The sequence below is a fragment of the Podarcis vaucheri genome (assembly GCF_965113315.1).
Source record: "Podarcis vaucheri genome assembly, chromosome: 2".
Taxonomy (NCBI): domain Eukaryota; kingdom Metazoa; phylum Chordata; class Lepidosauria; order Squamata; family Lacertidae; genus Podarcis; species Podarcis vaucheri.
The window spans coordinates 69,811,530-69,831,435 of record NC_138760.1 but is presented as its reverse complement, the minus strand read 5'-3'; the positions used below and the strand labels follow the sequence as shown (position 1 = coordinate 69,831,435).

At 42.0% G+C, this 19,906-nt stretch overlaps 1 protein-coding gene across 2 annotated transcripts in view; it reads left to right on the top strand.

Moving 5' to 3' along the window:
• The window catches only part of LOC309525972 (LON peptidase N-terminal domain and RING finger protein 1-like), a 35,241-nt gene that overhangs the window by 4,601 nt on the left and 10,734 nt on the right, over positions 1 to 19,906 (top strand). For both annotated transcript variants that reach the window (XM_082211791.1, XM_082211790.1), the window contains exons 2-7: positions 7,778 to 7,896; positions 11,569 to 11,691; positions 12,807 to 12,941; positions 13,370 to 13,496; positions 15,245 to 15,353; positions 17,821 to 17,935. In XM_082211791.1, coding sequence (XP_082067917.1) covers positions 7,778 to 7,896; positions 11,569 to 11,691; positions 12,807 to 12,941; positions 13,370 to 13,496; positions 15,245 to 15,353; positions 17,821 to 17,935 — 728 coding nt within the window. The remainder of the gene's footprint in view (positions 1 to 7,777; positions 7,897 to 11,568; positions 11,692 to 12,806; positions 12,942 to 13,369; positions 13,497 to 15,244; positions 15,354 to 17,820; positions 17,936 to 19,906) is intronic.

Sequence of the window (19,906 nt, the reverse complement as noted above, 5' to 3'; positions counted from 1 at the left end):
TGAAATAAAACCTGTTTAAAACATTAAGGACGAGAGCATATGCAAACATCAAGTAGAGTTTTACATACAATAGTTAAAGGGCAAGTATTGCTGCTGTTGCAGAAATGATTGGGTTTAATGCAGGGGCAATTCTTAAGCCGTACATTTCCCTTTCATCCTGCAAGGCTACAAGGTGGTTCATTTGGCCAACATGCACTTGTGTGCACACCCCATACAGCACATCTGTGTGCATGCAGACCACACATGAATGCACATAAGCAGGTGCACACACACATATGCACTGAGCAGAGGTGGTACAAACAGGTAGACAAGTGAACACACAACATTTACAGATTCAGCTAGGCTCACTTGCCAAAGGCAGAACACAAAGATAGCCAGGCAGCAGTGTCTCTCACACATCCCCTCAGCAGTGAGGAGCATACACAGGCAGACAAACACATTCACACAGGCAGGCAGACCAGCCAAATAAGGGGGTGGGGTGGGATTTCTAGCTCTTTTCCTCCCCATTATACTGCTCTAGGGACTAGAGGTTTCCTTCCGCAACACTGTGATGGGGAGGAAAAGCGAGTCTATTCAAAGATCTCTTTCCTTTGCAAAGGAATCTCTTCTTCTGGAGTTGGTGCCATTGGAAGAAGGTCCTGGGGCTCAGGAAACAGGAAGAAGCATTTCTGGTCCCTGTTTCCTTAAAACCACCTTGACATGGCTGCCACACAAGAGGGAGAAGAGGTGCCTTAGCAAGTCAAGGCAGAGGCTGGTGGACCCTCCACACAGAAACACCATGGAACTACAGTAGGGAACCCCTCCAACAGAACAGTTACTTTAAAATAAATAAGTGATTATATCCAAGTTTTTTTTTTAAAAAATGGAACGTTGTTTGTTTCCTCACCAAATGTTTAGGAGTGATGGAGACGCATAAGCTATAATTATGTGGGAACACAGGGTAACTGGAGAGAAATGGTATTGGTCTGGGATGTGCTCAATGCAGCCCCCTTGTGTTCTTCATAATTCTCTTAGACAGAGACTGTTTAAGCAATTTAATCTTGGTCCACATTTTGAACAGTGCATCAGCCACCTATCCAGCAACCCGTCTTCAATCATATCAAATGATTTAAGACCCTCAACCCTTTATTTACACACACAAGAAGACCTGGATACAAAACAGAACAGTTGAACATCAGGTGTAGATGTTGGGTGGGAGACAGGTGAAGAAACAGCAATTGATTAATATGACATGTGGCAAGACCCTAAACTCAGGCTGTTTTTTTCTTCATATTGCAATCTTCATACAAGCAGAAGGTTGTGATGTCCCACGTGTGACAAAACAGATGAGCAAGCAGGTGAAAGAGTGCAAGTTACACTCTTACAAGTTAGATCTATATTATAATCTCGCCTACAGTAGCTTTAGGATAGGGATGAGGTACCTGTGATCTTCCAGCTGCAGGTGATGCTGGGCTCATCAGCCTCAGCCAGCGTAGCTGATGGCCAGGGACCATGGGAGTTGAAGTCCAACAACATCTGGAGAGCAAGGTACCCCATCCCTTCTTTAGGTGGCTGTCACAAGCTGCCCCCCCATATAATGCCCCTGTAGAAAGGCCTTAGCTTGAAGCTGTACTTTAGAAACAGGATGCTCTAGCAAAGGGACATATGAGAAATGGGAGAATGTAGCCACTAAAAATGGGAAGGAATCTTATACTTCACCTCAAGCAGCAAAATGTCTTGGACCTGTCACCAAAGTTATACAACTGCTGCTTGTGCCTCCGAGTCTCTTGCCACTAAGCAATACTATCCATACAAGATACCAAGCCACCTCAGACTGTTCTAACACAATCCAGACTTCACCGTGTCACAGGCAGAAAGCAAGAACTGAAAGTACACACAGTACAGATAACAAGTTGAGCTTGACTATAAACTCACTTCAAATCACCTCTCTCTTACGCTCATGTTGTCAGCATTCTGTCGAGCATTTAGAAGACACCAACCCATTTTACAGATGGATAGTGCAGAGATAGAGATGACTTCCCCAGCACAGCGGGTGAATCTATGGTGGAATACTCGAGCACAACAAACACTAGATCTTGCTGAGCCTGGCTATGGCATAACTTTTTAGTAGAGCATGTTGTGGATCAGGTCTGTAGGGCTATGTAAGAATAGCCCATAAACTGTTAATGGGCCTGAAGAAGCCTGGCAGTAATCTGGCAAACTGACACAGTCCTAAATTCTGTGCATCCGCTCTTGGCATGTGGCTAGTCATCACCAAGGCCCCAGACAGGAGACAATGTGGCAATCTTAAGTAAAAGAGTTGGATTCTGCAAAGCATGGTGCTGCTTGCAGAAGTAAGGCGCAGAGTTGTTTGAGTGGTGATCCCGATTATACTTGACACAAAGCAAGAGCGGTGCTCAGATTTAATTGCTTATTATATAGTCTTATTATATAATGTGCCTTTTCCCCTGATGAGACTCAAGGCCGCTTGCAGAATCTGCACCTTGCTACCGGGTTGCCTTTAGACTGCTTTTTCATATATATACTCTTATTATATAATGTGCCTTTTCCCCTGACGAGACTCAAGGCTACTTGCAGAATCTGTACCTTGCTACCGTGTTGCCTTTAGACTGCTTTTTCAGTCAACCAAGTGGGACAAAATGAACAGTCTCTCCACTACTTCCTCTTCCATCTTATCACCTAGGTGCAAAGACCCAACTGAAAGAAGACATACTTGGGTGCTGTGAAGATGCAGCAATGTACCCACCACCTTAGCCCAGTCCATATAACCCCTTACAATGTTGCTTGGCTAGGAAATGGCAAAGGCACTTAAATATTTTGTGCAAGGCAAAGGCTTGGCAAAGGCCTTAAAGATACAGGAAAGCCACAGGTTAGCCTTCGCTGCTATTATCCAAAAGGGATTTAAGGCAAGGATATGGATATTATTGTCTGCGGAGTCCAGGGCAAACTTTCTCTTGCTCCCACTAAAAAGTATTTTATGCAACAACATGCCCTCAGGGAACCTGTATTTGGCATCTGAAGGGGGAACCTGTGAGCCATGGAAGCTGGGAAAGTGCTGCATTTGTTTGTTATGCTTGTTTTTTATCAATTCTTTATAAGAACAGAATGTACAGTCATTGGATAATGCAGACATAAGTGGTGAGCATTAACAAAATAACTAGGGCATATGCCACTAAAAGGTATTTTGATCGGTCAGAAGCTGTAGATTGTTAAAATATTCACGAATGATAGACGTCTTGAAACACCAAGCAAAACAGTATGGAGGCAAAGCTTACTGCATTTTCCAAATGACTTCCTCCTCCCTCCTATTTTTCTCAGCCTTGAAGACTGTGCCTGCCTCTTCCTCTAGTCATTTTCACTTGTTCAGTGAACAAGGTCTGAAGGTCTGAACACATTTGTGTGTGTGTGTGTGGGGGGGGGGGAACTAGCTGTCATAACTAGTACCTGCTGTTAGTCTTATCCTTCATGAATTCATCTAATCCCCCTTTAAAGGCATCCAAGATGGCAGCCATCACCATGTCTACACATAATGTGTATTTGCAGAGATCCTGCCTCTTGTAGAATTCCTGATCTTGTTTGAGGAACCATGCACAATACATTCAAAGTGGAATCATTCTGCTTTAAACCATTGTCACTTCCCCATGTGAATGCTTGTTTAAGGGGCCCGAAAGTTGTTAGGCAATCCCTCTTTTTCTCGTAGAGCTGCAATTCCCTCAATTAAAATTGTTGAACCATTCTTGAGAATCGTAGCTCTGTGAGGAGAATAGGGGTCTCCTAACCACCCTCAGCACCCTTAACGAACTACACTTCCCAGAACTCTTTGGGGGAAGCAATGGCTGTTTTAAAGTGCCGTGATACTGCTTTAAATGTTTGGTGCAGGTGGGATTTAACTATGCATACAGCCTTCAGATGCGTAAGGGAGAGGCCAGGAGCTGGGACAGTAGCTGTGATCCTGATTCCCCCTTTCTCCATTTGTTCACTAAACACGGGAAGGGAACTTCTCTTCAATGCATGGCCATGAATAGTGGCAGTTTGTACTCTGTTCCCTACTGTTTGCATTTCTGGCTGGCCTAGGATTGATTGCTTCTTTTACATGGAGTTTGGCATGAGAATGAGGTGTGGGCTCTCAGTCCCCATCTCCATGCACCATACATTTGTATGAGACTGGGTCCTCTCATGGATCATCTGTCCATCACATGCTTACGATGTACACAGCTTCTTTGTGTAACTATTATTTCTGCATTTGCTGCATAATCAAAGCTTGTCCCCCAAACTCCAAAATATACATTAGGAGCCCATGGCAACACTTGATAAGATCTGTGGGTTCTACAGTGGGGTAGTGTGAGAAGTTCTTAGAAGTACTGGCAGCTCATGGCTTACTCTAAGGATCTTTGTCATCTTGCGATTGTTGGGTTCCGCCAGAAAAGGGTTGATCATGATGAATTTCAGCCTTCCAGCTCTAAAAGCATTCCAGCACACTTTGTTTAGCAACTGACTCTGGGATGATTTCATTGCAGGTTTCCAGATTTAAAGTTAGACACGAGGGTCAGAGTTTAGCTAATTTATGTAAGGGGAGAATGTGACCCGCAGCTCACGGCAAGCAGGCTCCCTGTGCTCCGTGGTTCTCATTCTTTCAACATCTCTGCAATGGAAACTGTTGTTGTGTAATCACTTTTCTGCAGCACTGATAGATGAATCACTGCTGCAGTACTGATAGGTGAATCACTACAGCAAAGGCAGCCCTGTGGTGTTTTTTCTTTTTTTAATTGTGGAAATGTACTGGCTGGGGACGGAGGGGTGGGTGGGCTGTTGGCAGTCCAAGAACCATGTAGGCTACCAGTTTTAATTCGTCCCCTCTGAGGTAAAATAAGCACAGCTGCATCACTCTAACTCAAAAGCCAGTAGGTCCTGTCATTAAACAAACTGAATTGAGTGACCGAGTCGGATTCTGCTGAACTGCACAAGAGCATGCTTTTCAAATGAGGGTTTTGGGGCATGAATCTGCACAAAGAGAAGATTATCTGAGCTACAGTTCAGATGTTTTATTCTAAATAAGGCTTAAACGTGGAATCTTAGAGTTGGAAGAGACCCAAGGGTAATCTAGTCCAACCCTCTGCAATGCAGGAATCATAGCTAAAGCATCTGTAATGATGGGGGGCAAATAAGGTGCTGCTATAAACTGAGGGTTGTAGACTATATGAGCTTTCTCCCAACCTTGGTGGAATCCTATGTTCATTAATTATAATAATCAATGTTATTTCTATATCATTATCTTTTTTTTGAAATCATTTTTATTTGATTTTACAAATGTATATTAATTACAATACCAAATACATATCCATAAAATGAGATTTCTCTGAATCTCGAGACCCCCCCCATCCTCTCCCTCCATGGGTTCTATTGTCAGCCTTTCCAACTGCATATTATTTCATACTCTATGTCTTGTATCTATCCATATTGTCCATAGTATTTGTTACATTACAAGTGGGATTAAAATCCTGCTAATGTTTTCATCTGCTTACAGTAGTCTCCTAAATAAATTACAAACTTTTCCAATTCTTTCTTGAATTTCTTGTCTGCTTGTTCTCTGAGTTTCCCTGTCAGCTTTGCCATTTCAGCATAGTCTAACAGCTTAGTTTGCCATTCCTCTCTGGTAGGGAATTTCTTTCGCATTATCAATACACATAGCACCTCTTTAAAACTTGTGGACTTTCATCTCTCTCTAAATAAATGCTGATTTCCATCCCACACCTCTGGTGTAGATTTGTTTCTTATTTATTTACCTTAAGGCATTTGTAGCTAGCTTTTCCCTCCAAGGAGATCAAAGCAGCATCAGTAGCAGATGGGCATGGTGGGGCAAAGGTGCTTATGTGACCTCCTGGCAGGTGAGTCAGTGCTGCTCACCAGGGTTTTGGGGAAAGCAGTGCAAATGCAGCAGCAGGAGACTGGAGTGCTGTATAGGCTCTGCTGGCGCATTTGCCCCACACTGACCTTATAGTACCTGTGCCTCACCTCTTCCTGTAAGCAACCATGACTCATCTGCCAGGAGGTTAAGGAAGCCACTCTGCCCCACCACGCCATTTGCTACTGGTAGCAAAATATTAAAATCTGGGAGCAAAAAATAAAAGAATATGAGTAAAAAGGTAAAGGGACCCCTGACCATTAGGTCCAATAGCAACCATATTAAATAGAGACCTCAAACAATACAGAGTGTTGCATCTGTGAGTATAACCACAGATAGAATCCTGCATTGCAGGAGGATGGACTACATGATTCTCAGAAATTGGGGATGTATATTCCTGTCTTGTATTCATAGTCCTATGCATATGTACTCATAAATAAGTCCCGTTGAGTTCAACAAGGCTTTCCCCACGTAAGTGTGTACCAGATTGCAGCCTTAATCTGTGATGGGAATTATTTTGGGCTGTGCCACACAGAACCTTTATCTCCAGTTCCTCATTTCCAACTTCCTCTCCTACTGCAACTTCAGATGTGGAAAACGTGTGTGTGTGTGTGTGTGTGTGTGTGTGTGTGTGTACTGGAAGGAAACATCACTTATAGATTTTATAGATAGCTGGATTGTATATGTAGTGAGTGGGTTTTGGAGATGATGGGATTTGTGACTAGGTTAGGAGCAAACTGAAGTCACCCAACAAGCCCATCATTTCAACCCTTTTGATGTCCACTTGTACAGTGGTTTCTGATCTCCAAACCTTGCCCAGATGAACCATAAAGCACTGGAAGTTAACACACTCTAGCTAGTAATTATTATTATTATTATTACTACTGTTTATTAATCAAATTTCTGTACCACCCTTCATCCAAGAACTACAGGGTGGTTTACAATATAAATACACAAAAAATACATACCATAGTAACAAACAAAAGCAACACACAGTTTTTAAAAAAATTATGTCACCTTATATTAACTTGGGAGCAGGGTGGATAAAAATCAATGATTTAAAATATATATATATATAAATCAGATTTTAAAAAAATTAAATCAGATTTTTTTATTTAAATTGGATTTTTAAAATAAAATGCTTTTGGAGGAAAAATCTTTCTAAAGATAGTTTTCTACTTAAGTTACATTATAGTCCAAAGGCTATTCATCAGGAAATAAGGATTTGTTTTAAGTTTTTCATATGTGCTAAAACTCAGTCTAAGTTTTCTTTAAAAAAAATGTTTAACCACATCAGTTAACAAACATGGATACAGATGCTATAATGTTATTCTTTTAGTTAAAGAAATTGTTTAAATTGTTATTAATGAAATGGTTATTTTTCTCCTTCCAATAAAGTACAGCAGAAAAGTTGTTCAAATATAAACAGTTAATTTATTAAACCTCACAATAATTTCATAATTATGTGTCTATGTATTTCTAATAGTATAACCAAATCAGTAATTTTTGATATAACTGTAAAAACTACTCTGAAAAATTATTATTCCAAAAATGAAACCTTCGTCTGGTTGTTAATATTAAGATTATACTAGCAAGAATGATTCTTTCTGTAAAAAAATGGTTTAAATCAAGTCTTACTGACTTGATTTAATTTGATTTAAATCAAATCCACCCTGCTTGGGAGTGCAAGAATTTGTGGAGCAGGTGAATAACCTGTGGCTCCCCAGATATTTCTGGACTATAGCTCCCATTGGCAAGGGCTGATGGCAGTTGGGAGTCCAAATAGATCCCAGGTCCCCCGCTTCTGGCACAGAGATTTACCTTGACTACTGCTTTGCTAGCAACAGTTCTGAAGTGTCCTGCTTCTGCCTGTAGCTCCCGATGATCTTATGCTGAGACTATGCCGATCGGAGGTGTATGTGGCTTTGCAGCAATACCAAGATGCCCTGGAGGATTTGGAGGTGCTGTGCAGGCAAAAGCCAGAAGAGAGTGAGGTGAGTTGAATGTGCAGTTTGATGTTGTTGTCCCGGACAAGCATCTGTATTTGCCCACAGGCAAGCCATGAATGTGATGGAACTGTGTTCTGTAATAGGCTGAGTGTGCAAGTGAGATACTGTAGCCCTGCAATCAGGTGAAAAGGGAGCAGTTAATTAATGGGCAACCCTTTGCCAAGTTGCCAGGCTTAATGATGTTGAATCTACTAAGCTTATTAGAATGCTTCAAATGATCCTCCTCCTCCTCTCTCCCTTCCTCCCTGGCTACCGAAAGCCAAAAAAGATGAATTCCTCACTACTTCTGGAATATTCACAGACTCTGGTGAGGTTTTGGAAGGAAGACATTCTGTACTTGAGGAACAGCCGCCAAGATTGCCTCCCAGTTCACTGTTACTGTCAAAATTTGGTAGACAGACAGTAAACTTAAGAAAGTCTGTTACCAGAATATTTTATGGTGCTTGAATTATTGGGTGCCAGAGAAGAGGAGTGGCATTTCAGTCTATAACAAAAAACAACAACAACCACCCAAACACAAAACCCCTCTTGAGCATCTAAGCTCCATGAAATGGCATCCTTAAAAGATCCGTTGTACTGTTTGATGTTTGTATACGTAAGTTTGCTTTGACAACATCTCTGGTAATTTCTCTTTCCCCGGAAGTGTACGTGGTCATATGTTAGATGGCTAAAAACCTCAACAACTGGAGCACTGATTTTTGAGAATGGTATTTGACTATCGTTCTATAAAGTATTATTATTATTATTATTATTATTATTATTATTATTATTATTAGTAGTAGTAGTAGTAGTAGTATACAGCCCATCTATAGCTCTCAGGGTGGTTCACAACATAAAATACATGATAGAAACAAGAACATATACAGTCGTACCTTGGAAGTTGAATGGAATCTGTTCTAGAAATCCGTTTGACTTCCAAAATGTTCAGAAACCAAAGCGCGGCTTCTGATTGGCTGCAGGAAACTCCTGCAGCCAATCGGAAGCTGCAGAAGCCCCATCGGACATTCTGTTTCCAAAAATATTTCAAAAAACAGAACGGTCACTTCGGGTTTATGGCGTTTGGGAGCCAAAACTTTCAAGAACTAGGCTTTTCGAAAACCAAGGCAAACAAATAACCACCCCCTCTGCTGCAGAAGTAGGCTTGTGCCAGAGTAGGTAGCAGACATGCATCCCATGATGAAGGGAGAGCTTTTCTTGTGTCTTTTGTAAGGAAACTTTGGATCCATGATTGTGACATAGCATCTGTGTAATTGCTGTAAGGTACCTCTGTACCTTCATGGATCACTGCCTTGCTGTGGCGAAGCAGAATAACTCAGAGAAGCTATGAGCTATGCCGTGCAGGGCCACCCAAGATGGACAGGTCATAGTGGAGAGCTTTGGCCAACCGTGATCCACCTGGAGCAGGAACCGGCAAGCCACTCCAGTATCCCTGCCAAGAAAACTCCATGGACAAAGACAACAGGCATATAAAACAACAGCAACCACCTCTATACTCTGTATATGCTACAGATTTTTCCCTTTGCAGCCCAACTTGAACTGAAGCTACAGCGAATAATTTGGAGCACACAGTGTGCAATGCTAATTCTTCCTTTGAATCACCTGATATCATGTGACTTCATGCGATCTGACAGATGGGTGGAGCTGTTCGTTTGTCAAAGTAGCCCACAGGGGATGAGGAAGTTTCGGATCTGGCCCATTAGCCAGATCCTGCTTCCCCATCTTTGTGCTAAACCCACAGTATCAAGAAGGGTTAGATAGATCATCCAGGAAATTCTTACTGTCTTCAGATTGCTGGGAGAAAACAGATAGCACAGGTCTAGCATCGGAGAGCAGAAACAAATGTGTTCACTTGCTGCACTGTGAATCTAACTTCTGAATTGCCAGCACATCGCCTGTAGCCATGGTACAGCTGTTCATTGGTAATCCTAAACGTAGACATTCCTGGCGGCTTTGTTGGGTAGATCTTCTTCGGAAACACACTAACCAAATCTGTCAATGAAGCATTAGGTTTCAAGGATAGAATGTAAACACTGCATTATGTTAATTGGTTCATCTGTCAATCCTCGTTAAACTCGGTGTGCCTAGACAACTCTATTGGGTTAAAAGAAAAACAGCACCCCACCCCAAGAACTTGTCTGGCTTCCTGTCATACACAATCTTTATTCATTCAGTCAGTGTCATAGCTTGTCTGCCAGCAAATTAATAAGGCAGAAGTTATGAAGAAGCTGGAATTCCTGCAGCGAGCACAAGTTGCGATGGTGAGCTGAACTGATGAAGCTGGCAAGGTAAAGGTGTTTGGTTTCTTTAATTGAAACAATACACAGATCAGAAGTATCAGGACTACTTTCAGAGAGAGAAGCAACGATTAGCATGAAATGGCATTAGAGTAAAATAATTCATCCGTTGGTTGGGGGTAGGTGAGATTTTCCATGGTCTCGGAATGGGTGACAAGGCTTGTAAAAGTTGATAAGAATTAAAATGGTCTGAAAGTAGAATTGCCTTTCCCCATATGAGTCTGCCCTGCTGGCTTCAGAAAACCAACCATAGGTACCATGGCTGACCACACAGCCTTTTCAGTGGTGGCATCCTGTCATTGAACTATCCTTCCTAGATAGATTTATGTGGCACCAATACTACCATTATTTAGGCATGAGCCTGAGAGATCCAGCGTTATGTTCTATTGGGTCTCCTGACTCCTGTTTTGTTTATTTTGTTCACTGTTCATCTCTGTTTTATTTGTCTACCACATTAATTCCAGCTTTTCATTGACTGTCCGTTGATTTGGAGACATTTCTAGGAATAGTGACTCACAAACACTTAAAACAAATTTATAATATGCAGAATATGTATACGTTTGGACTAAGCAAAAATCTAAGTCCAAACAGGACAAGGAAATGCATTGCTTCAATTAGATTATTTGGCTTTTGCTTTGAGGAGGTGGGGGTGTACAGCAGACACAAGATTAGGTTCAGACTAAAAATTTATGCTTGATTCAGGCTGCACCAATCTGAAGACCGCCTAATTCAACTTGGGGCCTTGAGCCTACTTTGTTTTTCCCAATCACTATTGGGAAATAATAATAACAAAGCTACAAATTTTGTTCCATTTTGACAGAAGTGGATGAAGTTTGCAAGCATAATAGCCACTCTTTAGTGGATAAATCCTACCAAATTACAGCCAAATAAGTCCAGCAATCTTCATGCCGGATGTTATACTCCAAAGGGCTAAAAGTAGTTTTGTGATTGACAGCTTGTTCAACTATTGCTGCTTTGGGAGGAAGGGCGGCATAGAAATATAATAAATGAAGAAGCAAATAAATTCCAGGTTTCCCTTACTGTATTCAGCAGGCTTCAACGGCATCACAAGTATGATTTTTTTACTGATGTATTTTGGTTAGCATGTGAATCATAAATAATTCCCAGTCACTGTTAGGAACATAGCATACTGTCTTATTTTAGACCATTGTTCCATCACATGCAGTGCTGTCTGCACTGTCTGACAGAAGGTCTCCAGTTCCCAGGCCTGACTTAGAGATGCTGGGGATTGGACTGGTGCCTTCTGAATTATGCCAAAAGCAGCACACTAAGAGAAGAATATGGGAGTTCAGGAAGTCTGAAGGCTTCAAATTAAAATTCTATGTTGTCTGCTTCTTTGCAGGTCTTCTTTAGGAAGGGAAAGGTCCTCCTGGAAATGGGGAAGCAATCTGAGGCCCTGCTGCAGTTCCAACATTGCCTCACGCTGAATCCCAATTTTCATGCTGCTCAATACGAAACAGAAAAGGTATTTGTTTATTTTAAATAATTTTATGTTCCTTTAAGGTAAAACTTTCTCAATGTGGCTTGTAAAACATAAAATGTGTGTGTGTAATACACACACACACACACACACACACACACACACGTATATTACAGTTTACCTAGACAACACTGTTAAAATGCACAATGGCCATTTGAATTAGCTTCAGCTTAAATTTTGGGTATAAAGAATTGTTAGTGTTGCCATGTCTGACACTTTACTGCCTCCCAGCAAAATAACATGAGATTCTTCATCTGTTTGATCATGCAGCATTGCAGCCTCATGGTTGTGCCTACACGGACTGCTCAAAAACAATAGATGGAGTATTCATTTTGATTGGCCGCAAAACCAAAGCTAAACTGGCGCTTCCATGTTTACACTGCAAACTTCCCTCCCTTTGATGGCTTGAGCATGAAATAATGCTACAGGACCTTTTAATATAATCACAGCTTTGAATGAAAATATTTCAATAATGGCAGGCTCAAATGAGCGAGACATTAGTATTGCTAGGTGTTAAGAGTGTACAGTAATCTAGGCAACAGGTGCTGTGAACATCTGTCATACTGTTTAAAACAGTTTAGCTCCTGCCATTATTATGGGTTAGGAGTAAAACACTCTGGTGAGGTAGTGTGACTGTTTGCATTTCAGAACAGTACACCATTTATGCTGACAGGGGACTTTAGTTCCTGGAGTGGAAATCCTCCAATAATTTGATTTCAGGTGGGTTCTTTAACTATAGTACTACAGTCGAATATATTAGTTAATGCATTGTGATATAAGTATAAGCTTCTGCCTTTACATCTAGTCCCATTGCATGCATATTTTTAAAGGCATGTTGTTAATGATTTTTTGGAGCTGTAGGAAACAGTTTTTCTGTCCAGTGAAAGGGAAAGACTAAAAGAAAAACGGTAAAGAAACTGGCTTGAAGTCTTGTTTTAGTTGTGGTAGCAAGGGCCATTTTAATTTGCATTTGGCTAGCTTCACAATTTTTGACTTACAAAACTCTTAGTAAGAGAGATACTGGTATTTAAAAGCAAGTTCTACCTTGAAGTTTCTTTTCCTTTCAGAAATACAGTAACCTGTTTTCTTCTTCTTGCCAGATTCTCACGAATGACGCCTCCCCTGTTCCAGGCACTGTTATGGAGCTGAAGAGTGATGCCAGTCAGAACTTGAAAGGGTCTAATTCAGGGGAAGAGCTAACTGCCCTTGTGTCTTTTGAAGGAGAACCCCTGCAGGTAAGCAACATGGAGTGGCAGTACCAATTACAAGGCTAGCAGCAGCATGAAAGGGAGGCATGCATTTGAATATCACTTTGGATGGGTGTGCACATCATATAGACCACCTAACCAGCATACATACTGTGTTTTAGTAATTTGCTCTTGGAAATTTTATTCCTGCTTTCTAAATCTGCCTCTTGAATGAGATTCTACCTTTTTGGAGAATTGAAGGTCTTAATAATAGTGGAAAGAAGTAGGCAACTGTTGTTGCAGACAACAACTTTAGATTTCAATAAAGCAAAACGTTAGTCAAGAAATGTGGGGATTGCATGTATGTGCTTTGCAGACTACTACTGTCTTTTCATGTCTTTCTTCACCCGTAGTCTTTTTGCTTGGTCTGCTCTGGAAAGGAGGTGTTTAAGAGGATGCTTTTCTTTATGAAATAGGATTTGAAGGGAAGAAAGGAAGTTTGGCTGGGAGAAGATGCTTCTGATCACAGCCAAGCAGCACTTTCCATACCAGAATGGTTGAGGAAGAAGTCCAATTCAGGTTTTTCAGCAGAGAAGGAAAGGGGTAAGGATATATATAAAAAAACAATGTTTAGAAGTCAGTATTACCTGGGGAAAACAAAAGGTGGCTACTTGAATCTTCATGGGAGTATGGTATCTTAACCACTATTCTCTAAACTGCACCAGTCAATTTTTATAGCTTATATTAGGGTGCAAGGTCTTAATGGAGGAGCAGAGGTCCTGTCTACACAACAAATGGCAGTGTTTGGATCTCATGATAAGCCATTGTTTATTGTGATCGGAATAACCCTAGCCTTGCCTGGGGCTCACACACTCCCACTGGTTTGCTTGAAAAAAAGCCAGAAGACCTACTGGCAACTACTGGGTTCAGGGGTGGCTGGTGTGGTGATGCTATGGAGCTGGCCAGGCAGCGATGGTGCTACTTGGAGCAGGGCAGGATGGCAGTGAGCTGAGGGTAATTATGCGCATTGGTGGGAAGACCAGATTGGCTCTGCCCTTGCCACCCTGCCCTTTTTGCCACTGTGCTCTGCCCTACCACGGCGGGCGTCAGTGATGCTGCTCCCAGGAGGCTTTCTCCGTAGTCTACAGTGCCTGCTCTTGACTGGGCCTGATGACATAGAATCCTATTTGGTGTTGTTGCAGGGAAGGGGACATCAGGTTAAGTCAGGCTTCCTCAACCTTGGCCCTCCAGATGTTTTGAAACTACAATTCCCATCATCCCTGATCACTGGTCCTGCTAGCTAGAGCCGGTGTGGTCTAGTGGTTAAGAGTAGACTCGTAATCTGGTGAACCGCGTTCGCTTCCCCACTCCTCCACATGCAGCTGCTGGGTGACCTTGGGCTAGTCACACTTCTCTGAAGTCTCTCAGCCCCACTCACCTCACAGAGTGTTTGTTGTGGGGGAGGAAGGGAAAGGAGAATGTTAGCCGCTTTGAGACTCCTTAGGGTAGTGATAAAGCGGGATATCAAATCAAAACTCTTCTTCCTGGGAGTTGTAGGCCAAAAACATCCGGAGGGCCGAGGTTGAGGAAGCCTGAGTTAAGTGTTACAATTATGAGATGTCAGACACTACGCAGGGCAAGTTTGCAAAATGCTGTCAGGTGGCAGGTTGCCTCTGCAAATCCCATAAGGCCATTTCACACATTATACCGAGACATTCATTCATTCCTTTTATTTGTACGCTGCTTTTCCACACAAAAAAATAACACTCAAAGCAGGTTGCAACATATAAATAGGAATGCATTTGAAACAAACAATCCAAAACCAATTTCGTAAAGACATAATAAAACAATATCAAATATAACACACCAAAAACTACATTCCAGTACTATAAATATAACAACATGCAGTATCCAACAGCAACATAACAAGGAAGCTTCACAGTTTCAGTTTAGTCCTAGAAACACCCCTTCCATGTTTTTACTCATGGTCCCTCTCCTGCAGAAGCTTCTTATAAGCCTTCAAAGGTGAATGGTGGAGTAGCTGGAAAAACCACTCCCATGATGTTACTAGGTTTGCCACTAAGTTCACATTCAGGAGGGATTCACTTTAACCCTCAGGTTTCTACCTAAAAATGTAAGGTGTGAAGGCACTATTTATTGATGCAGTTTCCCTTGTCGCTCAGGTGTAGCATGAGACCACTAGTCTGTTGAGGTACAAAGGCATGGGTTGTTCCAGTATGACTGTGATTATCATCTGCAAAGCAAAGTTGATGAAGCTGCCCTGTGGACTTGAGGTGGGGTAATGTGTGGCATTCAACATTTCTCTCTTGCTTTTTCTTTCACTAACAAAGATTTTGAAGAAGGGGCATCGGCAGCAGAAGCCAAGTCAACCCAGGAGCATAAACCAGACTTTGCAGATCTCTTGAGTACATCAGACTTGGAATGTTCTCTTTGCATACGGTCAGTTTCTAGAGTTGCTGGATAAAGGATCACCTGTGCACTTTGACGTGAGAACTTTGTGATCAGTCATCTGCTTCACATTCTAGCCAAAGCTTGAAAGGCGGAGAGTGGAATGCAATATATATAATGGGAGGTGTGAAAATGACTTTATAATAGCATTTGAGAATTCAGCGCTTTTCATCATCGCAGATGAAAGTGTTGATAGCCATTTATTTAACAATTTATTAAAATACTTACCATGGCCTCCATATACACAGGACAATGCTCAACTAGGTTTTATTCAGAGTAGACCCATTAAATGGACCTAACTTTAGCTTGTTCATTAATTTCAGGGGGTCTGCTATGAGTAAAACGTAGTTGAATTATCACCCATGATTTTGAGTCGGGATACATACGTCATATAAAACAACACACACACACACACACACACAAATAATATAAAATTAGCCGCCCTTATTTATTTATTTCTAGATTTATATCTTGTTTTCTCTCAGCAGATAGTGTTTTAGACTGTAAACTGCCCTGTGATCATTAGATGAAGGACAACATAGAAATTTAATAATAAAAATACAGAGAAACTGAGCAAAGCTGATCCCTCATCTCTGCCTACTTCTGCTGAGTTGTACGGAAGCATGAGGTTGGGCTCTGTGCTGGAGCTTTGTGAGATTGTGAGATTTGGGTTCATTTGGATGTCCAGTTAAACACACACCTTGTCTGCCTATTTTATGAACCTTTTCCAGCCTTTCCTTTCCTCATTCATCAAGGAAACGACAGGGAGAAACCGATGTGAATGATGCCCCTGTGCTGATCTCGTTCTCTCTCAGGATTTAAAAGCTTAATTCTCCCAAGCCTTGCCAAAAGGCTCATGGCCTGGGGGATTTGTGCCTGTAATTAGGCAATATCCTTATTAGCAACTTTGTCACCCAGGCTTATCCACCTAAACTTTAGTTAAGGGAAATGAGATGACTACATGCCAATGCAGTCGAGGTGAGGCTTGGTGATGCTTCCTTCAAAATGGAAGGAGGACCAATGGAAAATGCCACATGCTGTTGATGAAAAATCAGTGGCTCCTTGTGATGGCCTACAGTGCCTATTTCTCCTTGTTTCGTAGCTAAGCAATTTCTTCTCATGAATGAGGGTGATGTTGTGCCTTATGAACTTCTGAAAAATTGACATTGAAAACATGGTTGGATCGATACCAGGCCATGGACAGACAGACAGCAAGCCCTTCTCAGTTAGCTACCCCATGCCACCTTGGAACATTCTTGGATTGCCATCTTACCACATAAATGAGGAGGTGCATAATCTGTTGGGTGCACCACTGACTAGAACAGTTAAAGTGTGTGATATTTATTTTATTTTTACTTACAGTGGTACCTTGGGTTAAGATCTCAATTCATTCTGGAGGTCTTTTCTTAACCTGAAACTGTTTTTAACTTGAGGTACCACTTTAGCAGGTGATGCTGTGGGTTAAACCACAGAGCCTAGGACTTGCCAATCAGAAGGTCGGCAGTTCGAATCCCCGCGACGGGGTGAGCTCCCGTTGCTCGGTCCCTAATCCTGCCAACCTAGCAGTTCGAAAGCACATCAAAGTGCAAATAGATAAATAGGTACCGCTCCGGTGGGAAGGTAAACGGCGTTTCCTTGCGCTGCTCTGGTTCGCCAGAAGCAGCTTAGTCATGCTGGCCACATGACCTGGAAGCTGTACGCCGGCTCCCTCGGCCAGTAAAGTGAGATGAGCACCGCAACCCCAGAGTCAGCCATGACTGGACCTAATGGTCAGGGGTCCCTTTACCTTTACCACTTTAGCCAATGGGGCATCCCTCTGCTGCTGCTCCATTTCTGTTCTCATCCTGAAGCAAAGTTCTTAACCCAAGGTACTATTTCTGGGTTAGCGGAGCCTGTAACCTGAAGTGTCTGTAACCTGAAGTGTCTGTAACCCGAGGCACCACTGTATTTATTAAATTAGTAGACTGCTCTTCATCTGCAGATCTCAAGGCAGTTCACAACATAAAACTACAATAGGAAAACACCAAATACCATATCGGCCTGAATATAAGTTTCGCTTTATTCCCAAATGAATTGCTTGATGTTATCAGGCAAAAAGAAAAAGCAAGTTTTATATAAGTGCTTAGGATTTTCAGCAAACAGCGGATTTGTGCACATACACACACAACATGCAAACATGACTCTTGGAAGACAGTGAAGCATATACACAGTACTCCTTTCCCCATAACAATGTAATGATCTGTACTAGAGATTTTTCATTGTTAAGAAATAAGTCCCTATATACTTTACCATCAGCCATCAAAAATTAGCAATGTGGCTTCAACTACCAAACTTTCTACAAATGGACATATTTTTTGGTACATTTAAAAAAACCTTAGCCTTGTCTGTGATGCTGCTTGGGAATTCTCTTGCCACCTGAATTTTTCACGTTCCCTTTCTTCCTCTGGTTTTTCTGCAGAATGTTCTTTGAGCCTGTGACCACACCTTGTGGCCATACTTTCTGCAAAGAATGCTTGGAGCGTTGCCTAGATCATAGACCCAACTGTCCACTTTGCAAACAGAGCCTCAGAGAGGTAAGAGGAATCTTGCAGGATGTGTGCATAATGGAGGAAAAGGAAGGTCTGAATTTGTGTTTAATTTGACCTGAATTAGAGCTTTTCTTTGTGCTTGAGGGGAAAAGATCATTGTGGATTCTATCACTGTGAGTAGCTGATGGCATTTATTTAATTCCATTGTTGACCTGGATAATTGTTAGAAAAAGCAGCATGTTACGTAAGTGAAATTATAGCAGGTGCAGGGCTATGGTAGAAATCGCTGCACCTGCTTTCTTGCTAGGATCATCAGACCAAAAGGTACTTGGCTCTTCTCCAAGTGCTAAATAAATGCGGGTTTGTTGAATATTGCCAGGTATGACTTGCGTAGATAATTGTTGATTAAATGGAAACATTATATTTGCATTAGATGTGGAAATGATTAAATAATGCTTTCAGCCTCCAATTAAGAGGCTCCTCTGAGACACAGGTTTATTGCTGAGCAGATGACATTATTGAAATGGGAAATCACATAACACATCCCATAATGGAGAAGGGTCAATAGCAGACACAAGCAAACTGGCCTCCTGTGAACAGGTAGCAAAGTAATGGAATAGGAAAGCTAATCTACAGACATGAGGCAAATACAGTCGTTGTCCCCCACCTTGGAAACATCAGCTTAAGTTGAATTATTATATGGATGCTATAGGTATGGTTTCTGTGGGCCATATCCTGCATAGGTAGAGGGTCCCTCCCCCATGTGATTTTGCATGCAACAGGATTCACATGAAGAAAAGAAGCAGTTGACATGATCAGGGAACAATCACTGTAATTTCCTGCTTAAAGGAACCAATTAAGGAAGACATTGCCATATTACTTCAGAAGTAGGCTGCCTTATACTCGTGAGACCATTTGCCTACCTTGATCGTAGAATAGAGTTGGAAGGGTCCCCGATTATCATCTAGTCCAACCCCCTGCAATGCAGAACTATGCCGCTATCCCATACAGGGATTGAACCTGCAACCTTGGCATTATTAGCACAACGCTCTAACCAACTGAGCTATCCAGGACCGGTATTGTCTACAGTGACTGGCAGTGGTTCTCTAGGTTGTCAGGCAGTAGTCTCTCCTACCTGGAGATTCTGGGGATTGCAGATGCTTTGGCCCTGAGCTACAGCATTGCCCTGATTTTCTTCCTGCACTGCAGAGTAAATGCTCCCGCACCTCAGTTTCCATATTCTCTCCTTCCTCTACCTGAGTTTTGTGCTTTCTAGACTTACACATAGACAGGAGCTGCTCACCTTGTGGGCTGGAACCATAGCACTAGCCTCTTGGCAGCAGTGCCACTGCTGTTTACTAGGAGGGGTGGGTTGATATCCATGTCAGATTTGCTCTGCTGCTGTAGTCATGCAGCCCTGACCTTTCCACCACTTTGCCCCTCCCAGTAAGTGGCAGTGCCAGGCGGTTATTGCTGCAGTTCTGCCCCACTTGGGCGAGGCCCTCCTGATAGTAGATACTGGTTTGTTCATCATGAAAACAAGAAGAAAGAAGGCTGTGATGTGTGTTGACTAAGTGTTGTTGTTTTTTTTAAATCTAGATAGCACAATATAGACTCCGATAATAAGAGGGAACTGATCTCAAATAGTGGCAATATCAAACATGAAAAAGGTGCATGCATTTCTCCTTCAAATTGTGTTTGGAAGCCCTGTAGATCTTTGTTTGAAAACATGCTAACCTGGAATTTGGTTTCTGGTGTTGGGATGTATCTGATTTGTGGTCTTGGCTGTCAAAACTAGATAATTACATTCTGTTAAAAAAAAGAATACAAAAACCATTCTGTTGTCTAGAAAAATGCACAAGGATCTACAACTCTCAAAAAAGAGGCCTTCCCCAACCTGGTTTCACCCATCATCCCCAGCCAGTATGGCCAATGGTCAGGGATGATGGTAGTTGCTGTCCATAGACATCTAGGGACCTAAGGTTGGGAGAGGCTACTTGAAATGGTGAATCCTTA